The sequence below is a fragment of the Macrobrachium nipponense genome, chromosome 28 (assembly GCF_015104395.2).
Source record: "Macrobrachium nipponense isolate FS-2020 chromosome 28, ASM1510439v2, whole genome shotgun sequence".
Classification (NCBI taxonomy): Eukaryota; Metazoa; Arthropoda; class Malacostraca; order Decapoda; family Palaemonidae; genus Macrobrachium; species Macrobrachium nipponense.
In genome coordinates, this window is record NC_087217.1 from 70,370,161 (window position 1) to 70,395,514 (window position 25,354).

Sequence of the window (25,354 nt, forward strand, 5' to 3'; positions counted from 1 at the left end):
ATGATATTTTTTTTCATTTCTGATGGCTGCATACTAAACTTCATGCAATGATAAAAAGAGGAGCCAAAAATTAACTCTTAATCTTGAAAACTAAGCACGCTGTGATTTTTTGAAAAAAATATTTTTTCCGCTTCGGCGCTCACTCCAAGACCCCCTCTGCATACGGGAGACGATTTTCATTATACCCCTTCGGCGTTACAGGGTTAATAACAATCTGCTGAGAACAAAAACCCAGCCGATAACCTGGGGACTGCCTGTAATGATAATTTAAAATGTTTTTACCAATAATATGAGAAAACAGTTTTGTTTATGTATACAGTACAGGGGTAACTTGATTAGTTATCAAACATTCTGTAAGACAGATTTACAGAGGAACCTCGGTTTCCGTACGCCATGGTTTTTGTAGACTTTTTCCAATGAAATTTTGTCTCGGGTTTTGTACGATTCCTTGGGTTTTGTACACTTAGAAATGTTCCTTCCAGGGCCCACCGTGTGACTAGGCCCATACTGAGCACCCAAACAAAGCATCCCATGTTATCTTGTGACCCATTCTGCTTTTGTGTTCATTGTTTTTTGTGGAGTTTTGCGCTTTTTTTCCATTCCAGTGCAATTGCTAAATAAGCCATCATGGGGCCAAAGAAAGTGCCCTTCTGTAAAAATGGCGTGAAACACTATATACAGGCAGTCTCCAGTTATTGGCAGGGGTTCCATTCCTGGGTGTGCACCAAAAAGCAAAAACTGCCTTAACCATAAGCATCCTTATGGCGCGCCATAAGAACCCTTATGGCGCTGATAACCGGAATTCATCCCGTTGTGGCGCCATAAATCGCAATTTTATGGCGCTAGGCAAGCCCCATAAAACCGGATCGCTGATAACTGTAGAATTTAAGAAAAACTTGTAGCAAAGTGTTGGAGGAGCTGCATGCCAATCATAGTAAAAAAAATGCCTACAAGTGCTGCTGTTAGTGAATTTAAGACCAGAAGAGGCTGGTTTGAAAAATTCAGAGAGAGGATGGGCAAACATAATGTGCCTACTTCAGTGATTAAGGACATGTTTGACAAGTTGAGTAATGTTAAAGATTTTGGGGAGAATTATCATCCAAACAAAGATGATGTAATCTGTGTCTCCAACATCCTTAATGACAATGCCGTGTTTCACTTTAGGCAAATTTTAAGTAGAAGCCAGAAACAAATGTCTCTGGACAGTTTTGTTGTGTGACAGGGGTCCAGTGACTCTCAAGGGGAAGTAACCCCAGACAGTGCCAGTAAAAATTGAAGAGGAGAAGCAATCCCAAATAGGTCCTTGATATCTGAAATCCTTCTGGAGGGAGATTCCCCTTCCATACAATAACCTCTCCTCCTCCTCCTCCTCTCCTTCTCTCCATCTTCCTTATATAAAGGTAAGATTGATGTTAATGTTCATTATTCATTTCATTGTTCATTTGATTTATTTTCCATTGTTTTCTGTATGTAAAACTGTGTTTATTCCCTATGAAATAAATATATTTAAAATATTTTTGGGGTCTGAAGTGCATAATCCGGAACGGATTATGCACAAAAAACGAGATTCCACTATATTCAATTTGTAATAGATTTATTTAATTTGTATTAAACCTTTTGCAGATATTTTGCTGTGTTTACAGCAAAATAGTTAGAGCCCGCAAATAGTTGGAACCCCTATAAAAACACCAAAAACAGCCTTTTTGTTAGTTAAAACTCAAGAAAAACCCACTAAAAACATTTATAATTGTTTTTTTTAAATAGTTTTATCACAAAAAGTGCATTTTATGATGAAATTATAAAAAAAAACAAGAATTTGTGGATTTTTCTCATAGAAAAATACTGCGAATAATGCGGAGAAACGTTCTCGATAGAAATCCACGAATGTGTGAGTCCGCGAATCCGGAGAACGCAAATACAGGGGGTCCACTGTATATGCATACTTAGGAGTAACAGTTGTAAATGGGTAATAATCTAAGATGGATTAGGATGTTATGGGATGATGGTATGGGTGTATTTTTGTTTGCAACGATATTAAATTAAGGCACCATAATTTGCCGAGTTTCTGCGAGTTATGGCACTTATGGCATTGATAACTCTCAATGGCACCTTCTTAGGTATTATCGGTGCCATAACTATTTCTGGTGCTGATAAGTGGAAATTGGCGCATTATGGCGTTGAAAATTGCCAATTTTATGGTGCTAGGTAAGCCCCATAAAACCGGAAAGATTAACTCAACATAAGCACTTAGATATGGTCAATATAGTTCAGCAATTTTCCAACATTCAAATATGACAAATTTGTAACCATGGATTGGAACTCATCCCGAATTTTATACAAGAGTGCTGTCAATGCAAATGTCAGATGGTAGAATCTTTACTGATAAAATAACAAGATAAAAGGATCAACCTTCCCAATAGAGCTTGGGACTATGACCATATAGACAACATTTTCCTTAAGGCAGTGATGAAGCGGATTAAGATAATTAACAGAACCAATGTCGGCTTAGCAATGACCCCAGGCATCATCTAAGGGCATCCTACTTAAGTCTTGCATTTTGTTTTGGCAATTATATGTAAACATACAGGATTCAAATATTTTAAGGGTGAAAATTACATGTATCTAAGATTCTCAAGTAGTACCTGACAAATATCCTTAATTCAGAACCATGCATTAACTTATTAATAAAATGAGAGAGAGAGAGAGAGAGAGAGAGAGAGAGAGAGAGAGAGAGAGAGAGAGAGAGAGAGAGAGAGAGAGAGAGACTTACCTTAAATCAGAGAAGTCACTATCATCATCCCCATCTGTATCATCCAATTCATTTGCTGAAGCACCAAAATTTCTATCTGTCCACTCTTCCTCTGATAAGTACTCTTCTTCATCACTTTGTTCTACCATAGAGTTCTCAAATTCCACACGTTCTGGAGTAGTTCCCCTGGCTCGATCTTCGGGAGAAAGGGTGACTGGCGTGCCTCCTTTTCCTACAGCATGACCACTAATAGGTCCAGCTCCAACTTCACTGCTAGCTGCCCCCGGTACCTGTAAAATTGTGTGTGCCACCATCACCCATGTGCCATGCCCAGGCAGAGCAGTGAAAGAGAGGAGGTTTCAGTTATGTCTAAAATCTTTATGTATATTCAAAAGTGACTGAAGCAATCTCTCGCTAATACATCAATTTAGTATTCAATGCTCTTGTTAATGACAAGAACAATGCATTTGCTTTGTATATTTGAGCTGTTTATCCACAATGCCTTCTATTAACATCATACCACATGATTGTAAAAGTCTAAGTTGATAATGATAATGCTGAATAAACCTCCATCCTGGCATCATACCTGCTTTTTATAACCATATTTGGTATTAATGATATGGATAAACATCATCAAGAGACTGCTATGGAATATCATTTCTTTCATGCAAATTCTTTGTAATACTTAGCAGCATACCAAAATTTACAACTCCAAAAAACTTTAACACTTTCAAAAGTATTTCAAAATACACACTGAATTCCTGTAACATGGAACAAGAGATCTGAAAAAGAAATCACGTATTACAGGCAGTTAACAACCATACCATGAAATACGGTGCAAGAACAATGGGGAAGCTGATATACTGTTTCCCTAACATTTGCACATTTCCAAGAAACATGAGTGCATATAGAAGATGTGAAAGAATAGAAAAATGATCAGACAGATGAATTTTAGGAGTCAGGCAAGGTCTGTGTCATTTGACAGAAAACTTGTAAGGGTATGTCACAGTCAATAGTGGTTTGTGTGTCTTTCTAGTCTAACTATGGTGCAAGTATGGTGAGGGATGTTAGCTCTGGCATGCCAATACTATTTACAATTTATTTTGTTTCTAAAATTCCAAATCTCTCCATTATTTTATTGAAAATCTTGACGGTACAAGTAAATATACATTCACAATTACAAAGACTGTTCACATTTCTTACATACATACAAATTACAATTCTAAGCACAAATAAGATACAAAATAAAATATTAGATTAAGTACACTTAAAACATTACATTTCATATCAAGAATGAAAACACTGATATGTCAGACAAGGCAGAATTAGCAAGACATCAAGTGAAGTCCTAAGCAGACTATCACTGAGCCTTGGTCATTCTTTGAAGCCAGGCCAAATAACGACTCCACACTGGTGAAGAGTCCAAAATCAGCTTCAACTTTCCATCATCACATTCTGAGCTAGAGTGTGGAGGAGTCAGGTCATAGTCAGTGTCATAGCCACCATCGTAATATGGTCGTTCCGTAACAATAGGTTGGTCTTTGAGTTTACCTGATGATGAAATTGTCTCAGAAGTGAGAACTCTAGACATGTGAAATGCCTGAATAGAACTAACAAGCTCATTTGGAGAAACTGCCTTTGAATGAAAACAACTGCATTTATGAGTGTCTCCAAGTGGTGTAAGATCTACTGTATCATTTGTCTGGGGACTATGTTCTGTAATAGTAAGCTGTGAGCATTCTGTTTTGTCTCCATTTGATATTTCATCAAGTTTAAAATCGCTACTTTCTGATAAATGGCTCCCATCTTCAAATCTCAAATAAAAATTCTGTTTCATTCGTATACTACAATTCTTACTTGCTGAACTAATTTTTAGTTTATCAAATTCATTTGACAATAGAACATTAGTCTTTAGTTTTACACAACCTGATTTGCTTTCATTCTTTGAACCTAAATTCCTTGTCAGTCCCTTTTTATCACTATTTGGTTCTGTGGTCATGTTAGTCAAAGTCAGTGAGTGTTTATCTGTACAGTTTCCCCCAGTTACATGCTTGTTTCCAGTTGTAACCACCGGATCTTTAAGTTTAAGTGTGTCACCAGTCTGTGTGAGATTTCTTTGGCCATATTCTAAGTTTTTCACAGGACAGCCACCAGTATGGTCAGCAAGAAAATGATCAGGGCGATAGTGAAGGGAGGAGGCTCGTCGTATAAGAGCTGTGTACTGCCGGGGTGAGATCTCTCCATCAGATGGTTGCATCCAATCTAAAAACTCATGGCCACATATGGGCCATGTCTGAGGTCCATTTCTCATCTGCAATCCCATGAATTATGGGGGTTAGTCTTTAGATCTGAAAGTTTGGTCTACACTATTAATGATCTAAAATAACACCTACAAGTTACAGCTATATCAAGTCACTTTTCATCTACAAATAGTTCTACAAAAAAGTTAATAGGCCATAAAGTAAGAATTCTGCCTCAAACCATGCAACAAGAAACAAAAATTATTCAGTAACCATGCTCTGCTACACAAAATAAGCAAGTATACCTTACATATCCATTACAATACAAAATATTAAATGGAAAATCAAGCATATCCAAAGAAAAACACAGCACATTTAAAATAAGACAAGGACTGGGTAGAATTTAATATCTAAAAGAAGGGATTGAAAATCCACTATAGTAAAAGTATGAGCAAAACATATTCTTTTCAAATTGAAAACTAAATTTTAATATAATATAAAAGTGCAAAAGACTTGATGAAATATCACCAAAGACAACTGCTTCAACCCCTCTTTTTTTTCTATTAGTTATCTTTTTCATTATTACTGTTATCTTTTGTGTAGGGACAGGGTGCATATCCCAAATCCTTAAGGCCACTGGTTTGAGGGTAACAGCCTAACCTTGTCCCATCCAGTGATCATCGTTGGCTCTTTGGCTAATAATGGTGGTGGCAAGTCTTAGTCTCACCTTTGCCTAGCACAGCTGGTGGGGGTCGTGCTGAACAGCTGTGGTCTGTGTGGTCTTGTCATCTTAGGCTACCAAAATCCCAGCAAATTCACCACCAAGTAGTTCAGGGCCAGGAGTATCATCAACCAAACGAAGATCTGCCTCAACTAGAAGAGGCCATGATTTATTTAAGATGGAAGTTCAAAAACCCTTCCTCTTATTACAGCTGTGAATCATAACTTACGTGTAACTTATTAGCCAATGTAAGTGAAGAGCAGCGAACTTTGGTTTCAAATGCAGCTTAAATCCTTGTACAACTTTGGAGAATGTATCTTGAAAAAGCTTCATGTTTAACGATATCCCTTATCAACTCTACATCACACAAAAAACTACTACTGAAGAAGATGATATGCTAAATTATTGTAAATGAAAAAACTACTGTCCTCCAATATTTCTCATGCACTTGACAACAGCAACGCTCCTACAATGTGAACTAATCGAAAGTGCAAAAGTATTGTCTAAATTTCAAAATAATAAAAATAAATGTGTTTCTAAGCCACTTAAAGCATATGTGCACTCAATCTGATCTCCACGAATCTAAATTTCAATTACGTAGTACATTACAATTGCTTGGAACGCAAAACCTTCGTTGGAGTGTAAATGAGGTGCCCTTTTTAAACTTCCTCAAAGTGCAAAAGAGACGATACCATTTTTAGGTTAGATAAACTTTACTCCGAATGAAAAATATTTGATGATACAGAACATCTCTAAACACTTCAGCACACCTAACTACCGCATTTCATGTCGAAGTTGGAGTAATAAAATCCAGGGCAAAGAACAGGATCTAAATATAATACCCCTCTGAACTGGGCCAACTCCAGCCTATGGAAGTTAGTCGAGACTCTCACAAAGGAGCACTTTTCATGATCTCTTAATTCTGTTCAAAAAGCTATTTACAGCAATTATGAAATGCATGCAGGAAATACTATCAATATTATGATTCACATTTGTTCAATTACCAAAATATTGAGTCCTGGTGATAAATTTCCAGTGTCATATGAACTGTGTGAAATTTCAGTTTGTAAAACCAGCTAGATTTTTTTCTCTCATCAACTTAAATGACACAACAAAATTCATCAATTCTTGTACTTAACTGTTGTCAAATATTCTCAAATTTCAAAACTTCACATCATATATTTAATTTGAAGGGACTGACAATAAAAATTAATAATGAATAAAATTCTAATCTAAATTGTTAAGGAGAGAATGATCCTACTTGGTCTTCATGCTTCTCGTGCAAACAACCTTGAAACCACAAAGATAACATCTCAAAGACCTTAGGATACATTATCCAAGTGTACAAGAGTGGAAGAGGTAATATCTCGGACAAAAAATAAAAACTTAAAAAAAATATCCGAGAAAGTATTTAGGAGCACTCTGCAAAAGCATAGCAATGTAGCTCTGCAAATGACAAGGCCACACAAAACCATTAGCAATGGTTTTCACACCCACCCATGATGACCAGGCTGTGCTTTTAGCAAGTGGTCTATCCTGAATTACATTGCAATCAAGGGATCCACCACCATGATAACACAGAGAGGCCAAATTCATTCAGACAAGCAGAAGAAAACAAAGACAGTGCAATGTCAGTCACTGACATGGAATAAAACATACTGTATAAGCATGCTGCTATGCAACAAAGCCACGGCAAACCAAAGTTAAGCGACAAGGCAGACAATTTTCTTAACATATAACATTAACAATGTATAACCATATGCATGACTATGATGCCATTATTGTTAGTACAGCATAGTAACAATTAACATAGTTCATAAATAAATTAATCCTGTAATAAGAAAATACTCAAAATTTAAATATTCCTAAGTGTGCCTATTTCCTAGAAAAAAAGAAGTGAACACTATGTACATTAGGTGTGACTGCAGTAAATGGGAGAAAAGTAATGAAGCCTTCTCCTGTAAAGACCTTAATCAGTAAGAGACAATACAGGAAGTAAATGTTAACTGTGAACAGTAACTATCATAGGGTGCTAACTACTTCAGCATGTGTGTGTGTAAAAATGTAATAACACAACAATAACTATATAAACATTAAACAGAGTATACTAATATAAATTGTACATTATCCATAACTACATTTGCCCAAGTAGTACATTATCCATAACTACATTTGCCCAAGTAATAAGCAAAATAATTTTTGAATTTTTTTCTTCTGACAAAAATAGAGTACAAAACACAAGAGAATGTCAAAATGACTAACAAGTCTCAATAACAGCATTACTAAAAGGAGTTAGCCATATTTCACTCCACATCAGCAAATGCAATTTATAATTAATTGTGCCCACTTGAATGACAAATAGCCACTTGGTCTGCAGGACTGACCAATCTCCAGATAGTTTCTAACAACACTGCTAATGTTAATTGTAATAATTTTCACACTGACGAGTGTGATATTACAGTTACATTACAAAGTACAATATTAAATGTTATTTCTTAAAAATTTTTGATTTATTAAAACCTAACAGTAATACAAGAGGAATACGTAATACTGTTTATGAAATTTGAGAGCTGTTATTGGACATAACTGTAAACAAGACTTCTAAGTGAAATATGGAAAACTTTAAACAAGTAAATGTGAGTACTAATGATTACCCTTTTGTCCTATTGAATCCCCTAATATGTTACACCCTCTATACCAGGACTCTTAATCAAATCTCTGCTGCTAAAAAATTTCTCTTCCAGAAGCACGACTGGTGCACTGAATCTAATAACCAATCCAATTCTTTTTTAATCATCCTATGCCAACCAAGAGGACTATTATCCATATAACTTTTAGAGATAAGAAATATTTCAAAGGGTAATGTACATATTACAACAAAATTCATAAAAACATGACTTCAACACCTTTTGGAAAGCAAAGAACTTCTATAGAGAAGTTTGCAATAGAAAACTAAGTTTTTGATAATTTTTTTTTTTTCACATAACTTAAAAAAAAAAGGAAAACACGCACACACAGAACCCTTTGATTTTCTGACAGACTAAAATATCTTTATGTAAAGTGCAAATTAAATTCTGAACAGACATCACTAAACAGGCTTGAACCACTCATTTCACAACCTAATGAGATGATGAGCCTATTGACCATTATGTTACAATATGTGACAGGCTACAAATATTACCTAATAACTAAAATAGGACAATGAAATGCAACTGTTGAACAATGCATCTTTAACTAAAATATGGAAACCTGAATTAACCACCCAGTTTATTGCAGAGGAGAATGTCTAGGATTAGTGACGATTACTGGAATAAAACCTTCCTTTCACTATTTATTATAACAGCAACTATCCTTTAATGGAAGAATAAAAATAACTTTATAGGATGACATTGTACAAAACTTGGTAGATGGAGTTTATCATAAATAAACAAAAGCACTTATGCCTGGTAGTTACTCAATGACCGATTCACTTCACATCAATTGGAACCATTTACTACGAAAAAGTATGACAAGATAGAGTCATTGGCCTGTGCAGGTAACATGTAAAAATTTTACAATATCCACTGATCAGCATAGGATGGTGCAGCATAATGAGAAAAAATTGCCCTGAAAACTCACTGGCACACAAGAGTACTTTCATAATTTGACATATTTTGAAGGACAGCAAGAAGCTAGTAAAACTTCAAAGCACTGAACAAAAAGTTATATAACTTCAATCTGGTTAAAAAAACCAATAGTAATGCTTTTCCCATTACTGAAGAAAAGAGCAGTGAATTTAATTTAATTCTACCATGTATAACCAATAGGTTATAAACAAAGCAAAGAATGAGAGATAGCTGTGGTCCATAATTGCAGAATATGCCTTAATTCCTAGGTTTTATGTTACTAAGAATGTACTGTTTACATTATTAGACGAGAGTTGTTCACTACACTTAAAACCATTCTAAAGTCTTTCCCTTTAAATATAACTGAAACTAAAGGACTTTAAATATATACTCCTGATGCCGGTTTGAATCCTGCTGCAGATGTTTGAATTGTTTTCACATTCTTCCATTTGGATCTAAAGCTTTGTAGTGACAAGTGTGTCCCAAAGGTGTTAAGAAATTGAGAAGTTAAGTGGGCACTGTAGCTATTACAACTGAAATAAATTAAATTAAGTATAGTGTATATGACAGAAAAGGGATTGCTAAGTGAAAAATTAAAGAGGTAGGGAAAATTACTGTAATAAGATAAAACAGAAATATCATTATTTTGGGATCTGTGTGCTTCATGCCTATCTCTAAATGTCACTCCATAAAATTCCCTGCCTACCTCATCTACTACTATTACTATTAATACTACCACCCTCCATGGCCATATAGCTTTCTTAACCTGAGCATCCTCATCCCTACAAACCACACAATCATATCATTACCTGATCTTACTTTCCCTGGCTTTATCTGTTATGTTACAAACATTCAACTACTTCTTGTTTGTTCACTTTAAATTCTTTCCAGCCATGATATTCTCAGGATCAATCTCAACGCTATCATCTTCATCCTTTCAGGGCTCCCTCTATTCTTTGCATTGCTCATGTTCCTGCACCATGCAGCAGCACCAGTCTGATCACTATTTTGTAGGCCTTAATCCCAAGTTTCAAAGGAATCTTTGAAGTTCATAAAAAATCACCGAAGAAAGTGGTTTCCACTTAGCCCAACTGATTGAATTCTCTGTAAGATCTCTAGCTTAATTCCATCCTCTTTGCTTATGACAGAACCAAAGTATACTTGTTTGCTTTCATTTCTCACCAAGTTGTGAACTTACACGTAGCTCCTGTCTTTACTCCTACCATTACTTTGTTTTTACAATTCTGACTTTGAGGCCTCCTCTTTCCATGCCCTCTTCCCAAGCCTTGTACCTCTCTTGCAATTCTCCTGGTACAACTAGGTCATCTGCAAATGGCAGATCCCCTTGCATATCTCCTCTCAGGTGCTCACTCAACACATCCATTATGATTACAAAGACAAATGGGGTTAAAGCTGATCCTTGATATAATCCAACCTTAATTTCAAAAAGACCTGTATTCCTGTATTTTGTCCTTACTACTGTTCTGGCTCTCTTAAATATTTCCTTCGTCATCCTTAGGAGCTAAGAAACTCATTAATTTCTCAAAATCCCTTAAACCACTTCTCTGGGTGATCTGTCTAAAGTCTTTCTAGATCTACAATACGTCAGTATCACTTCCTTTACCTTCCTTCATAATCCTCTTATCCCATGAACTGTAGAAATCTCATACTTTGTAAGCTCACTACAAGCTACTGTTGTATACAAGCTCACCAATGGCAGCTGCTTTAGCTATCACACTGGCAACCATATAAATATGGATAACACCCCTTTCCAAAATGAAAAAAATACATTAAATTACTTTTACTTTTAATGCTGTATAAGCCTTCTTAATTTCTCACTGAAAAAGTACTTTGAAGTTTTACTCAGCGATACTTAATATATTTACTTCAATTATAATCCTGAATTCTGAGGACGTCAGTGTTAACATCACTTACAAGTAAGTTCATAAGACATTACTAAAGGAATTCTTTCTTAAGAAAAGTAGGTAAAACTACTGGGTGTTATGTGTTAATAGTGAGTAATAACTTGTTAATAAATAAATAAAAAAAAAACTTCACGCCTAATTGCACAACATACATGTACCTCCCTTTACATTGCATATTTTTTAAGAAACAAAGTGGGTTTTATGAATCCAATGTGAACAGCAACTTTTCTAAAGTAATGAAATACACAAAAGTAAATTCACTGAAAACACTGAAAACAAAAGCATAAAAGACGATTTTAAAAAGTCAAGTCAAAACAGAAATATAATAAAGACAAAACTTCCAAAACAAAGTGATCAAATAATTTTTCCAATGAACATTAATTGAAGAACTTTAAATTTCATTTATGATAATTCCCTAGAAAAACGCAGCAGCTTTGCTAACAGAATCCCAAGCAAATGGGTAAACAAAGTTTTCCATGTCGTACAATGCAGACTAACTAAAGGGATTTGCAACATATGTTACACAAACAGCTGTACTGCTTAATGCCTATTACTCTTCATATTTCTTCCCATTACTTCTTTCCTTGTATGCCTAACTTATTCAACTTGAAAATGCTTTAACTACCACCTCTCATAAAAAAATATATCTATGCATCTGGTAAATAATATCTAAAAAAAATATTCACGATTCTATGAACAATAAATTTAAAAAACACAATTTTCTGATGGATTTGTGACTAAGGTTTGACATCTAATAGTCTGATATTATGAAACAATTGACAGCTTAACTGTTGAAGTGCTGACTTACATTCTTGGCTTCACAAACTGGATTATGTGGTGAATTTCTTCAAATATCCATGGCTCAAAAGAATGCAACTAATTCAAACAAGAAGCAAACTCAAACTCAGTACTATAACAGTCTTTACTGAATCAATAATTCTACAACTTATCAGTGGTAGTAATAGCTTTATCTTACTGGATATTGAAGATGCAGCTTTGGTTGCTTTATTAGCTTCTTCATTGCCTTTCATAACTACATGAGAAGAGATTCTCAGTATTTCACCATTTACATAGTTTATGTAATTCATGGAACAAACTACTAACTTTCTGTACAAGACTTTCTATGACAAAAATCTAGGAGCTTCTGTAAAACTAAAATGTATGTATCAGAAAGTTGTTAAAAATCATAACTTCATACAATTATACATTAAGTTCTATTGTGTAAATGTACTGGTATGGATAAAGGATAGATGTATGGAGGTATGTAGAGCACAGCTCAAGAAGACAGACATATCAACAATTAAAGAGGAAAGAATATAAACAAGTTAAAAGCACTGTAACTAAGCCAAAGGGACTTGACAGAAAAAAACGTATTTCACTACTGTACTTGTAAAGTACTATAATGTTGGTATTAGCCCATATATGGGTTCAAAATTAATTTAATTTCTTGTTTGTATTCAAATTCATTCATCCATTTTTAAACACAATACGAAACTTTACAATCACCCCATCTTTCCCTCATTTCAATATTAATATTTTGCATTTAATCTTGAACAAACACATAATCACTTTTAAACAGACACTATACAGTTACTGTTCACAATACTCGGTAATTCTTTTAAACAAAAAATAATTTTAAAGTAGTATAAATATTCTGATGGCCTTACAACTCAAAAGAGAGGTTACTTTACCTTGTTAGGACTGCCAAACATCATCAATTGAAGACAGTGACACTAATACTATGTTATAGGTGTGTATAATAAAATTAAATAGTTAATAATCAATTATGATATTCTGCAAAATTAAATGGTTAATGTATTAACACAAGCACAAGGAATAACCATTTCAATACATTGAAATACAGGTGCCAGTAAATCATAACCAAAATATTTACATAAATAAGCACTCACATGTAGGTGTGAACTTGGGGTAGTTGAGGTAGAAGTAGGTACAATATTCTCCTTGGCACTATCAGTATCTTCTGTTTTCCTTCGTAGCCCCCTCTCTCGTGGACTAAGCCCATAATGTGGAATACAGAAAAACTTGCCACCATATCTGCCATCTCGATCATATATATAATTACCTGGTTCAGAGACAAAATAAGGTAAAAATCCAAATAATTTTAAAAAATATACTACAGTTGAAAAATATTTAACAAATAGTCTATTTATTTATAAAATGATTGCTTAATAAGTTTGATTTTGTCTTAAGAAAGTCTTATAATATTTCAAACCTATGGAAAACTGTCAAATATAAAACAAGATATTTCATATTTTCAATAATGAAAGAAATTCAAAGCTTACCTAGTCTAAGATTTGCAGCACAATAATCACACTTGAAGCACTGGCGATGGAAAAACTTGCCTTCAGCACTAAGCCTTTCCACCAAATAAACACGATTTCCACAAAAGTGGCACAAATCAGAACCTGATGTAGGCAAGGGGACAGTTGGCCTTGTGGGCTGCAATGAAAAGTCAACATATAATGGGGTACATGACTCATAAAATATCATATAACAAGATCACTTACATGATGTGCATAAGTATAGTAAGCATGATACAATTTCTTTTCAATAAACCTTATCAAGCATTTATGGGTCTAAATGTGTTATGAAGTATTATTTATTTATCTATGCTCACTACTGTATTTTGTTTCAGCATTGTCAAGTACAGATGAATGACAAGAATATAAGAAAATGAGGTTTTAGTGATTTTGTAACACAAACTCCTGTTGCACACATATTAAAAAAACTATCTTAATCAATGTACAACAAAATTGTTATACAAAAGTACCCCAGACTTTGAAGGCTGGTTGAAATGTGATTTGTTCGAAATATGAAACAAACATCCCCATAAGATATAAAGGGAATTAGGATAATTCGTTCCAGTCAAGCCGAAAAAGTCCCCCTAAGTGCCACTCGATAGGTATTTTACAGTAACTAAAAGAAGCGATTTGGGCAAATCAAGTGTAAGTGAAAGAAACTGGTGAATAATCATTCCAGGCAACCTGATAAGTCACTGGGAAGCAAAGCCCCTTCTCCCACCTAATAACCCAAAACCATCCACCTCCTCCACTCTCTATTGTCTCACTTGATGCACTGAACACTGGCTCTCAAAAAGACTTTTTCTTTATAACTATATTGCAGTTTTGTTTTCATGTTTTATCATTATTAAATTTGTGAACTTCCACTTGATCTATTCTTGTGTGAATTGGTACTGTAATGGGTTTATTGCTGTCTCTTCTCCTCTCCTCAACAATATCACGACACGTGATAATTTAAAATCATTCATTCATTATTCCTCAAAAATATAAACACTCCCTCCCTATACCTCAAGTTAGCTGCGCGTCATTACAATGACATGTGATTTTGTTCATTATTTATGCTAAATTTTATTGTGAAAAGCTTCACTTTTTATTTTGTTGAATATGTTTATCACTAAACTATGCCGTCTCAACGCATCAAACTAGCTAAATGAGGCTATTTTTTTATTTCTATGGTTACAGTATTGCACCCTTTTATTTTTTCATTATGTGAATTGTTACTGCTTTTATATACATACAGTAATATTTTAACTCTCTTCTCCTTTTCTCCTAAACAATATCAAATACTCCCCTGTTCAATCTCCAGTCAGCTGTGCTTGACAACACCATGGTGACGTATGATTTTGTACATTTTTTATGTTAATATTGAAATGCTTTATTCTTCTATCTATTTTGTTGAATATGGTTACCATTAAACTATATATAGTAAAGAAAAATTATGTTTATAAAGTTTTTCTTGTAGGATCTAGTAGGCAGTTGAATATAAGAATAAACAAGATAATTGGTCAGTTCGAAGCATGAGTATTTGTTCGACAAACAACACAAAATTTTCTTGAAAATTTAGTTTAAAAAAATGGGGTGTCTGACGTAAGAAACTTTTGAACAAACAAGGTACCACTGTATCTATTTTCTGAGAAAATTCATGGATCATCAAACTACAACCGATCCCTTAATATGCATACTCAAATTGGAAGAATATGAAATACTGTAGTATAATAAAAGGCCTAGCACCAATCTCAGGAATAAATCTATATATTTTAAATTGTACACTACATTTATACAAAAAATATGACATTTCATAAACTTTACAAAATTTAAGTAAAATATTTCATAAAATTTAAACAGCATTTTGGATTAATGCATAGCTTAGCTTGAATCCTCAGAGAATTACTGTTCTTCAAACAACAATGTCAAATTTTCTACTGCCTTTTCACAGATACTAACTTCCTGCCATCATGCAAAAGCTTACCTTGGTAATCAAAACTTTCTCATCTCCTTTTTTCTCTAATTTGGAAGATAGTTGGGAAGCTAGATTAGAAACCTTATTTTGGCCACGCATTCCCGTCTCTAAAGTGGATCCCTCCCGAAGTTTCATTTCCAGTCGTTTCAGTGAAGCATCAATGTCCTTGTATTTGGCAATGGTTTCTTCATCTTCACCATTTTCCCTTAGTCTTCTCTCAATGTTGTGAAACTGTGAAAACACAAAATTGTGAAAATTAAACACGCATTTATAATCACCTTGACTGTGGTATGGCAATTACATAATGCAAAGCAAACCAGAGAAAAACCAAATGTGCTGAACATCACAGAAGGGCACACATGTCCTAGTGAGCTATAAACAATCTAAGCTCCCAGTTCCAGAATGGATAGAAGAAATGTCAGTATTTTCTAAAATGTTTAGTGCACAAAGTTCTACTACAAATATACTACACACAAAAAATAACAGTAAACAAGGGATTCTTACTTTTACTCGAGTGATCAAAGTAAGTAAAATAAGATGTAACAGAACACTAAAAACCAAACTGATTTTCAGGTAATGTTAATGATTATTGAATATTATGTCCTCATAACACCTTCATCAAAATAAGCAAGGATCTGACCACATGAGCCAGTTCAGTTTGCAAAAACAAAAAAAATCTGTCACACAAACAATAAAGTTAATATGCACACCTAAGAGGAATATATTCTGCATACATTAATCTCATGGGAAAATAAAACATATCTAATGTTAAACCAACTTACACAAAAACACTATTAGCATCAGAACCATACACATCATCACCAAAATTACATATTTTATCCTTGACCCCAGAAAACTGTTAAGATGGATTAATGGATTGATGCCAAACCAAATAGCTCCCGAGAAAAATGTGAAAAAATTCTGAGTCCAACAAAGCACCAGAGGGAGAGTAAACCGCTGCATGTAAGCTTTACCTTATCTTCATAAACATCTTTGCTCCATTTAGGCACCTTTTCTCTTTCTAGATGAATATCAGCACCATGTGCATTTTCATGAATTTTCTTCTCTATGGCTGCAATATTCCAATCAGTTTTTTCAATCTTCCCAATCCTTCGAATCATGTCCTTCAAGTTAGGAAAAATATAAAAAAATGATAATGAGAAATTGTAGTTCAAGTCTGCTTGCAGTGTGTTTTGACAATTACCTCTAAATATAAAAACACTTGTGCACTTAGAGTGAATTGATCTGCAGTGCAATAAAAACAAGTCAAAAGAGAAAACTTTCAGAAAAATTCGGTTACCAAATATAACTTACAACAGAACCAAAGTGAGAGTAGATGGAATTAACCCAAGGTCACAATATCAATTGTTGCCAAAAAAATCTACAATGAAATGGCTTTTAAACAAGGCATTTTCATCTTTCACAACAATGCTTTTACTTCATTGTTTGCATTATATAACTTAATTTCTTATACATATATGTTTCTCATCTAACAATATACTTTCTGAAAAAAAAAAAAAACAGACATTCGTTGTAAGAATCCCACTGGGTCACTGCTTTAACCTTGGGTTGCACAGATTCAGAAGCTGTCCTGACTCATAAACCATCACCTGCATAGGTTCTTTACCGGCATGGAATAGTTACTGATTAATGATCAGTTTCTACTTTTTTTATGAAATTATGCTTCTACAACACAAGCAGTGCATAATGGGAGACTTGTATTTCTCAAGAATAATGGTAGGATATAAAAGTAGTAGATGCTTGTGATTGATGGTGTACCCCACGTTAATATCAAACTTATATACATAACGGGAATTCATATCAATGGTACCATGGTCAACAGGATGCTAACAAGTAAAATTTCCTGACAAGATCCTTACCATTTTTCAGAATACTCCAATAAAAGGAATTTCACAATCTGCCTTGGATATCAGCTACATTTATCATGAAAGTAATATGCTTTCCATAAAGTGATCTTAAATAAAAGCCATAGAACAACAACTACCATAGAGTCTATACATGGCCTTATTTCAAATGATGTCATGATTAATGTCTTTTATGAGTTTTCATTAAAAGTACAGTCGACCCCCTGCCGCTGTATTCATGGGGGATGCCTACTACAACCCCCCAGTGAATAGCTGAAATCTGCAAATACTTGACACTCCTCTAAAAAATACATATAACTTGCCTATTTTGAATAGTTCAAACACCAAAAAAACCTTCTAAAAATGTTATACTTGAGTATTTTAATAGTTTTATCACAAAAAATGCATTTAGTCAAACAAGTGATATGAAAATACAGTATAATTAGTGAATAATTCTCTACGATAAATATTGCGAATAGGCGAATTTTCCTTGAATAATGTGGAAATATGTTCTACTAAAAAATCTGCGATTATGCAAGGGCCCCCTTTACTAACACTTCAAATCCATCATCAACAATGTCTTATTTGTAACCTATTTAATCCAAAATGTTTTGTCCTTACAACATGTGGAATGCAAATTAGTTCATTATTTACATTTATTTTGAATAGTTCAAACACCAAAATACCCCTCTAAAAATGCTTATACAAGCGGCCCGCGGTTAATGGCGCAATCGCTCAGCGGTGAATCGGTTTTACGGCTGTCGTCAAAAATATTCATTAAAAAATAAGGTATTTTCACGGCACAACTTTAAGTTAACAGCGCCGCTAGCGCCATTGTCCAATGAGTTCATATATTTGTAAAAATGCCGTTCAGACCATAAAGGTTATGCAAATTATATTAACAAATATTAGGGTAAAATGTATGCTTCTGACGCTGTTCTATGCCGAAAATATCGAGTTACATAAGTGCAAATTTAGATATGGATATGTCGATTTATAAATGTTCATGCTTTTATGTTTAAAATGTGTATGAAAATGTATTAAGTATAGGGTATTTTTTATTTCTGTGCAGAAATATGATAAAAAGGCAGCTTTTGAAACTGCCTTTCATATTATCAAATATGATGTTTTTTCAAAATATGATGTTTTTTCATGTTTGTTCTTGTAAGCCACCGTCTGCCGCTCTTCCGAAAATATAGTTAAAAACAGTGCAAATTTAGTGATATATGTGTCAATTTTTTAAATGTTTATGCTTTTATGTTTAAAATGTGTATGAAAATATATTACGTATAGGGTATTTTTATTTTGTACAAAAATATGATACAAATTAAGGCAGCCTTTGTAACTACACTCCACGTTGTCAGGGGATGTTTTTTCAAGTTCGTTCTTGTCCGCCACTGTTCCGAAAAATGCATGGCGTTATTTTATTAATTATGCATCTTTTCCATAAATCATTTGAAAAGTCATACATTACTTCACTGTACCCAATAATATTGTATGTATTCTCATATTAATATTGTCTGTATTCTCATATTACTGTATTATAAAATACTACGGCAAATTTAAGCCAGTATTCCGCGGAGCGGCCAATGTTGTGGTTTGAAATCAGCTGATGGCGAATAAGAGTTTGTTTCGCCATATTTAACGCAATTCTGAGCAAATTCTCTTCATTCTAGTTAGCATAAACGAATATCTAGACACTTGCCTTATATGAGACAAGGTTATTTTTCCTTATACAACGTGTTTTTAGGTGGCAATATGAATTGAATATGATTTTAGGTGGCAATATGAATTGAATATGTCTCTTTGTGAATGTGAACTGTTTTTTTTTTCGTTAACAGATTACGTTGGCAGCATGTTTATTGCGTAAGAAAATCACGTGATTTCATTCGCAATTCTCCTTTATATCATCGTAATACGAAATTTACATTATTTATCTCATATCGGCGTGAAACCAACAGTAAAATGTGTTCTGTCAAGCACAGTAGTTTTGATTAAAATTATTTTATCTCAATTTTATCTACGGTTGTGTTTGATGGCATACGTTTACTGGATTTATCCTGGTTGCCGATGTACGATAATACTCATTAGCAGCTTGAACAGTTTTCTCAGCTTCAGTTATAACTAGGTTTAAATTTAACAGTATATTTCCTGATTGATCTATGATCTATATTGATCTTTGATCTATAGCGAATAAAGTTATTACTTTAAGATATCTCAGTTCTATTCTACATAACTCCATTTATAACAACTACGGTAATAGTGTACTGTAGTACGATGATGGAAATGCAAGCCAAACAGATGTTATCCAATTCGGTTGTACTTAGAAAAAAAAAAAAAACAAAAAAAAAAAAAAAAAAAAAAAAAAAAAAAGTCGTTTCTCGTTTGGTTGCTCATGGCTGTCACATGTTCACGCAACGAGTATAACGTTAAAACCATACTTTCATCATTCTCTTTTGCAGTTATTGAACTTATGTAACTAGAAGATGGGATTAAGTTAGGCTACTGTAATTTGGTCTCTCATAAAATCGGACTATTGTAAGACGAATTATCGTAACTTAAACACTACAGCTACCTGTACACTGTATAAACCTTATTATATCTTTACAGACTCTAGACACCCAAAAGAATTAAAGCTAGGCTTTTTTCACTTTCCAGTATTTATAATGCTATAATGTACTGTACAGTACTACAGTACAGTAAATTCTATAGTACTATACTGCATAAATATAAATTTACTTATTGTGCCATTGTGGGATTACAGCGCCTTTGACTGGTCTAGAGTTTCGAAAGAAGGTGTGCAGCGGCTGTAAGCTTTAAAATCGCTTAGCGTCGAAAATCACTTAGCGTCGGCGGCCAGGAACGGAATCCCTGCCACTAACCGAGGGCCGCCTGTACTTGAGTATTTTAATAGTTTTACCACAAAAATGCATTTTGTCAGGAAAGTGATATGAAAATACAGTAGAATTAGTGAATAATTCTCTATGAAAAATATTGCAAATAGGTGAATTTTCCTTGAATAATGTGGAAATACGTTCCACTGAAAAACCTGCAATTATGCAAGGGTCCACTTTACTAATACTCCAAATCCATCATCAACAATGTCTAATTTGTAACCTATTTAGTTCTGATAAGCGCTGACTAAACCAGATATTAATAAAGCTAAAACACATTACAAATATAATAAAAAAATCATGGAATTTAGAGGAAACTTTAAAACTTACGATACCTCAAAAACAAAACATGACTTTAACTACATTTTACATCCAGACACACATGACTGTACATCGCCAGAGTTGTGCCCATAATATGATTTGGTGTTTTATTGCAAACTTTGAGATCTTAATCCCTGACATATTTATCATCGCACCATCTCACATGCGCAAGGTACAGCTGTATACACCAAGTCCGGATGGCATATTTATTGTCAGAAAAACTGGAATATAGTTGCCAAGAAGTTCTGTTACAAGATTTTCAATATTCTACAATTCTATACATGATTGTCTCTTGGAAGGGATTAGTATGGCTCATTCCCAATTTAAAAGCTTCACGCATTATATGGAGGCTGAACTCCAAAGCACATCAAGTGGCTAATTCAAATTCCGCAGATCAACATGACCAGTCTGCTCTTGAGTTCTGTGTATCCCCCGATTTTGTCCATTTACTGAGGAACTCAAGCATTTTTCTGGTAATAGATAAGACCCCATATTCACAGATGTTCCAGCAATTGTCAAATCCAAAGTCTGCAAGTATATAAGCACTTCTGATCATCATGCTATTGAGGACGACATATCTTTCAATCTGTAATATTCCAAATGCCACCGCTGGAAAAAGTCTGGCTGTAATATAAGGCAAAATGGGATTGCATTATTGAAGTCTGTCTGGCACTTAATATTTCAGATGCTACATTAGATCAAGACCCCCAAGAAATTAAATGAAATGCTGATGGCTATTTTACTAAGTAAGTCCCATGAACGGTCATCAAATTCAGGAAAAATTACCAGTAATGGTTTGATGATACATATAGATGAGTTTACCAAGACAAGCACACCAAATTCATCACATGTGAACAAAACCACAGATGATGCATAGGGTGAAAATTGGATAAAACTAAAAATCAGGCTGCATTTTTGGTATTTACCAATATAAATAGTACTTCCACAACAATTAAAATTTTTGGAATTTTTCCCAGTTACAATCCCCTAAAGAACTGTGAATCTGTGCACTAAGTTAAAGGTTACCAACAGTGTGCCTCAGGTCCCACCCAATTTCACACATTTGTCTCACTAATTGATCAGTACTAGGTTTTGCAATCCTTGCTCCTTAGTGAGATACAGCTAAAAGATTATGAATTCAAACATAACCCAAAAGTGCAAAGCATCTAGTGCTGGTGAAGTATTGATTGGATGCCAAAGAAGTTAAGATCCTGCAAGATAAGACTGGATTGCAAGATTTACTACATCCTGCAAGTTCATTTGCTGAGGTTGCCCACCAACACAGTGCTGACAAATTGACTGCGCGAAATTCAATCTGTGCAGCCACTGCTATAGCTAAACAAGCTGCTGCAAAAACACAGCAACATGATAACATACCCTTCCCTTCTCTATTGCTATATAAACTAAAATCTAAATAAAATATGAGAAAAGGCCAAATGAAATCCAGTTAATCCACTGTCTGAACTGAATTCAGACTGACTGTATCACCCCTTTCTCCTACATTTGTATACAAGTAAGTGAGTAAGAAGACAGAGGGATGCAGCCAAAGATGGCCATCCAGAAGTGCAGCCAAAGATGGGCTACCTACAATATTAAGAACAGGCCAGACCTTTGCAGATATTTGTATGACAATAACTGCCCAGTGTCATTGTTCCTTGTCCTGTGAAGAGATGGTATGAACAAGTTTCTTGCATTTAGGGTAGAAGGCAAATGTCTCTTGTCTTTCTTCCTCCTCTTACTAGGTTGTTCATACATCACCGGGGAAAGACTAAGTACAATCTTTACCCCTAAAAATAAGCAGTACTTAAGTGGGTCTACCAATAAGGGGGACATGATACAACCATATGGCCACCTATGTCCTTTGCATTGGCATTGGTCATGTTTCTTCTCCATAATGAGAAGGAAAATAGAACCAAGGGACACAATTATCAAAACGTATATGTTATGAAAAGAAGACATTGAATTTACTATGCAACAGTGGTGGCACACCACTTGTCCTTCCTATCCAGCACACAGGGTAGAGCAGAAAAAGTGTCCCCTCTATCCGACAGCCAAAGAAAAAGTAGTTAAGTGTCAGTAAGTTATTGAAGAGTATTTCCCAAATCACATCCCCTTAACCACCTTTATACTGGTTCAACAACGAATCCAACTTGTGCTTCTGAAAGATACTCCTATTTTTAAGTGGCATTGGTTACTATTTCTGTAGGGACAACTTGGTTTTTGTACTTAGATGCCCATTGGGTAGTTGATTGACTGATTATGAAATTTAGGTCTTGAGGACCAAGCACCCCCAAGGTAGTTACTTGATCAAAGGCTGTTACAGGTATAACTGTGGAAAATTTTACTGTGAGCTTAGGGGGTAAATAGAAACTCCAAGGTAAAAAATACTAAGGTTTACAATCCAGATTCAAAAAGTAGAACAGTAAAAGATGTAAAAAAAAAAAAATTAGTTCAACTGGACCCTATGGTATTTTTAATTCTAAAAGTATAGTATTAGTCACCTTTGGCTTTTTATCAGATGCATGATGTGAGGTGCCTATGAATTTGGCTTCTAGATCCTTCACCTTATCATTAAAATCTGCTGATGAATCAATCTGAGGTTTCATTGTCTCCCCAAATCCTGAAGTCTCCTGTAAAATAGATGTTAATAGTGAGATTGGGTAGGCAAAATAATTGAAAATCCTCTAAATTCACACCTTTTCTGAGAACACAAGTAGAAATGGATAAAATAAATCTTGTGATAGTAAAACAACATCAATACTTTCAAAAGGATTCAATTAAATTTACACATGAATATTTCTAAAAGGATTTCCTGGAGGTATATTAACATGAATCAAAACAATCTACAACAAAAATTAGAAACAACTTCAATAAAAAAAAAATGCTGGGTAAGTAAATGAACAAGAGGTAACATTCTACTTACTGCAGGCAACTAAAAGTCAAAATTAAATAAAAATATGTTAAATTATACTGCGCTGAAAAAAAAGATACCACAGAAAAACTCCTAAACCCTTTACAGACACAATGTTAGTGTCACAGGTCTGCAATAAATTATTAGTGCCACACTATCACACATTTGGGCATGCCTTATGCATCATCCTTACTGAAGAATAAAACAATTTTCTTTCTAAATCCTGCGCTTTTTCCCTCATAGTCCTGACACAGCTCTTCCTGTATTCGGCTAAACCAGTGTCTTCGGTCTGGTTGTATGAGGAGGATGCAAGAGGTGGGTTTACACCACATTGCATCATTTGCATGGCACGTACAAAGCGCACAGTGTCTAGTTCACGTTTTTCTTTTTGTTTCCTTAAGCGTTCTATTCGATTGGCCAGGATTTCCTCACGGCGTTGTCGAGATTCTATATCATCCTCCTGGATGGTATGTCAAGATATGTATTACACAATTTCATAATGCAACACATCTATTGTTAAGAAATACTTCTTCCTAATTTTCACTGGGTTCTGATGGAAATGCAACAAATAAAAAACTGAGTGAACCAACCTTAGAAACTGAACTCCATCTCATGGTAGAATAAAAAAAACCTATACGTACAAAATATTTGGGATAAAAGCTCCCATTTTACTACTAATTACTCCCCTGAAAATGCAAAACTGTTTTAGCATAGTAGCAAGAAATTAGGTTTCAATTTTTTCCATCCACTGAAAAAATAGGACTTCTGGTAATTCATTACCATCTTAAAACTTTTGTGATTTCAAGTGTACCAGTACCTTCTTAAAATGTTTAATAACTGAATTAAAGTATCTACTTTCAATGAATTTAAAAATAACAAATAACTAAATGTATTCTCAGTTAATTATGGTATTTTCGTTCAGTTTCCAATTATGTTTTACGTCCTTAGGCCCTTTTGTAATTTCTATTTTAAGTGGACCATTTAAAAAATTTCTACACCAGAAGATCTTCCACAATTACTGTATCTAATTTAACAACAACATGATACTCACCAGAGGTGATACAACTCTCTCACTCCTCCTCTTCTTGGTCTTCTTTAAACTTTCAGTTTTGCGATCTCCTGCTATTACTCCAGCATCCTCCAATACATGACAGGTAATTAATCCATCCTCCCTAAAGTGAAGTTAAGAAATGTGATAAAACTATATTGAGAAACAACTTCAATATGCCAACAAATATTGCATAATCATTAGATACACAGGACTCTATACTTTTATGTGGTTTTTCAGATTCTTCATAGAAGAGTTTTTGGTTCGTTTAGCTTACTGGAAATCTAAAATTTAACTAATTTACTACACTAACTTACAAAAGATAGAATTATACAAACACAAGAAGTCACTAATGAGCTTGCTATCAAGGTCAACACTAGGATTGTCATCTGGGGATTAAAATTTTTTAATGCCTCTTCAATGATGGTTATGGAGTGGGGAAATCAAGGATGTGCAATAACAAAAAACTATAATTTCTCCCCAATGATCATTTTCTACTGTAAAAACCTCCACATGCCCATAAAGTACATCTCAGGTACAAACCTCCATACCCAAAACCTATCTAACCACCCAAATAATTCACAGATTAAACAAACCAACATTGCAAATTACACAGAAACTGACTCAAACATATTCAAAGAACTACGAGTACATCAAGCATAGACAACTTACAAATTCTAGAGATGTTTCACATCTGTGGGTAATGAAGAGAAACGACAACTGAATAACAAAACACTGAATAATTATCTGACTTTGGAATTAATGCAACTGTCATTAGCAACAATATTTAAGAT

The 25,354-nt window shown here is 34.3% G+C and overlaps 1 protein-coding gene across 1 annotated transcript in view; it reads right to left on the bottom strand.

Annotated features, from left to right (window-relative positions):
• LOC135201228 (F-actin-monooxygenase Mical-like) overlaps positions 1-25,354 on the bottom strand; it is a 323,794-nt gene that overhangs the window by 121,454 nt on the left and 176,986 nt on the right. The window contains 10 exon segments of the mRNA XM_064230105.1: positions 2,771-3,039; positions 3,336-3,393; positions 4,114-5,060; positions 13,151-13,323; positions 13,544-13,700; positions 15,531-15,752; positions 16,496-16,645; positions 23,103-23,231; positions 23,706-23,972; positions 24,564-24,684. Coding sequence (XP_064086175.1) covers positions 2,771-3,039; positions 3,336-3,393; positions 4,114-5,060; positions 13,151-13,323; positions 13,544-13,700; positions 15,531-15,752; positions 16,496-16,645; positions 23,103-23,231; positions 23,706-23,972; positions 24,564-24,684 — 2,493 coding nt within the window.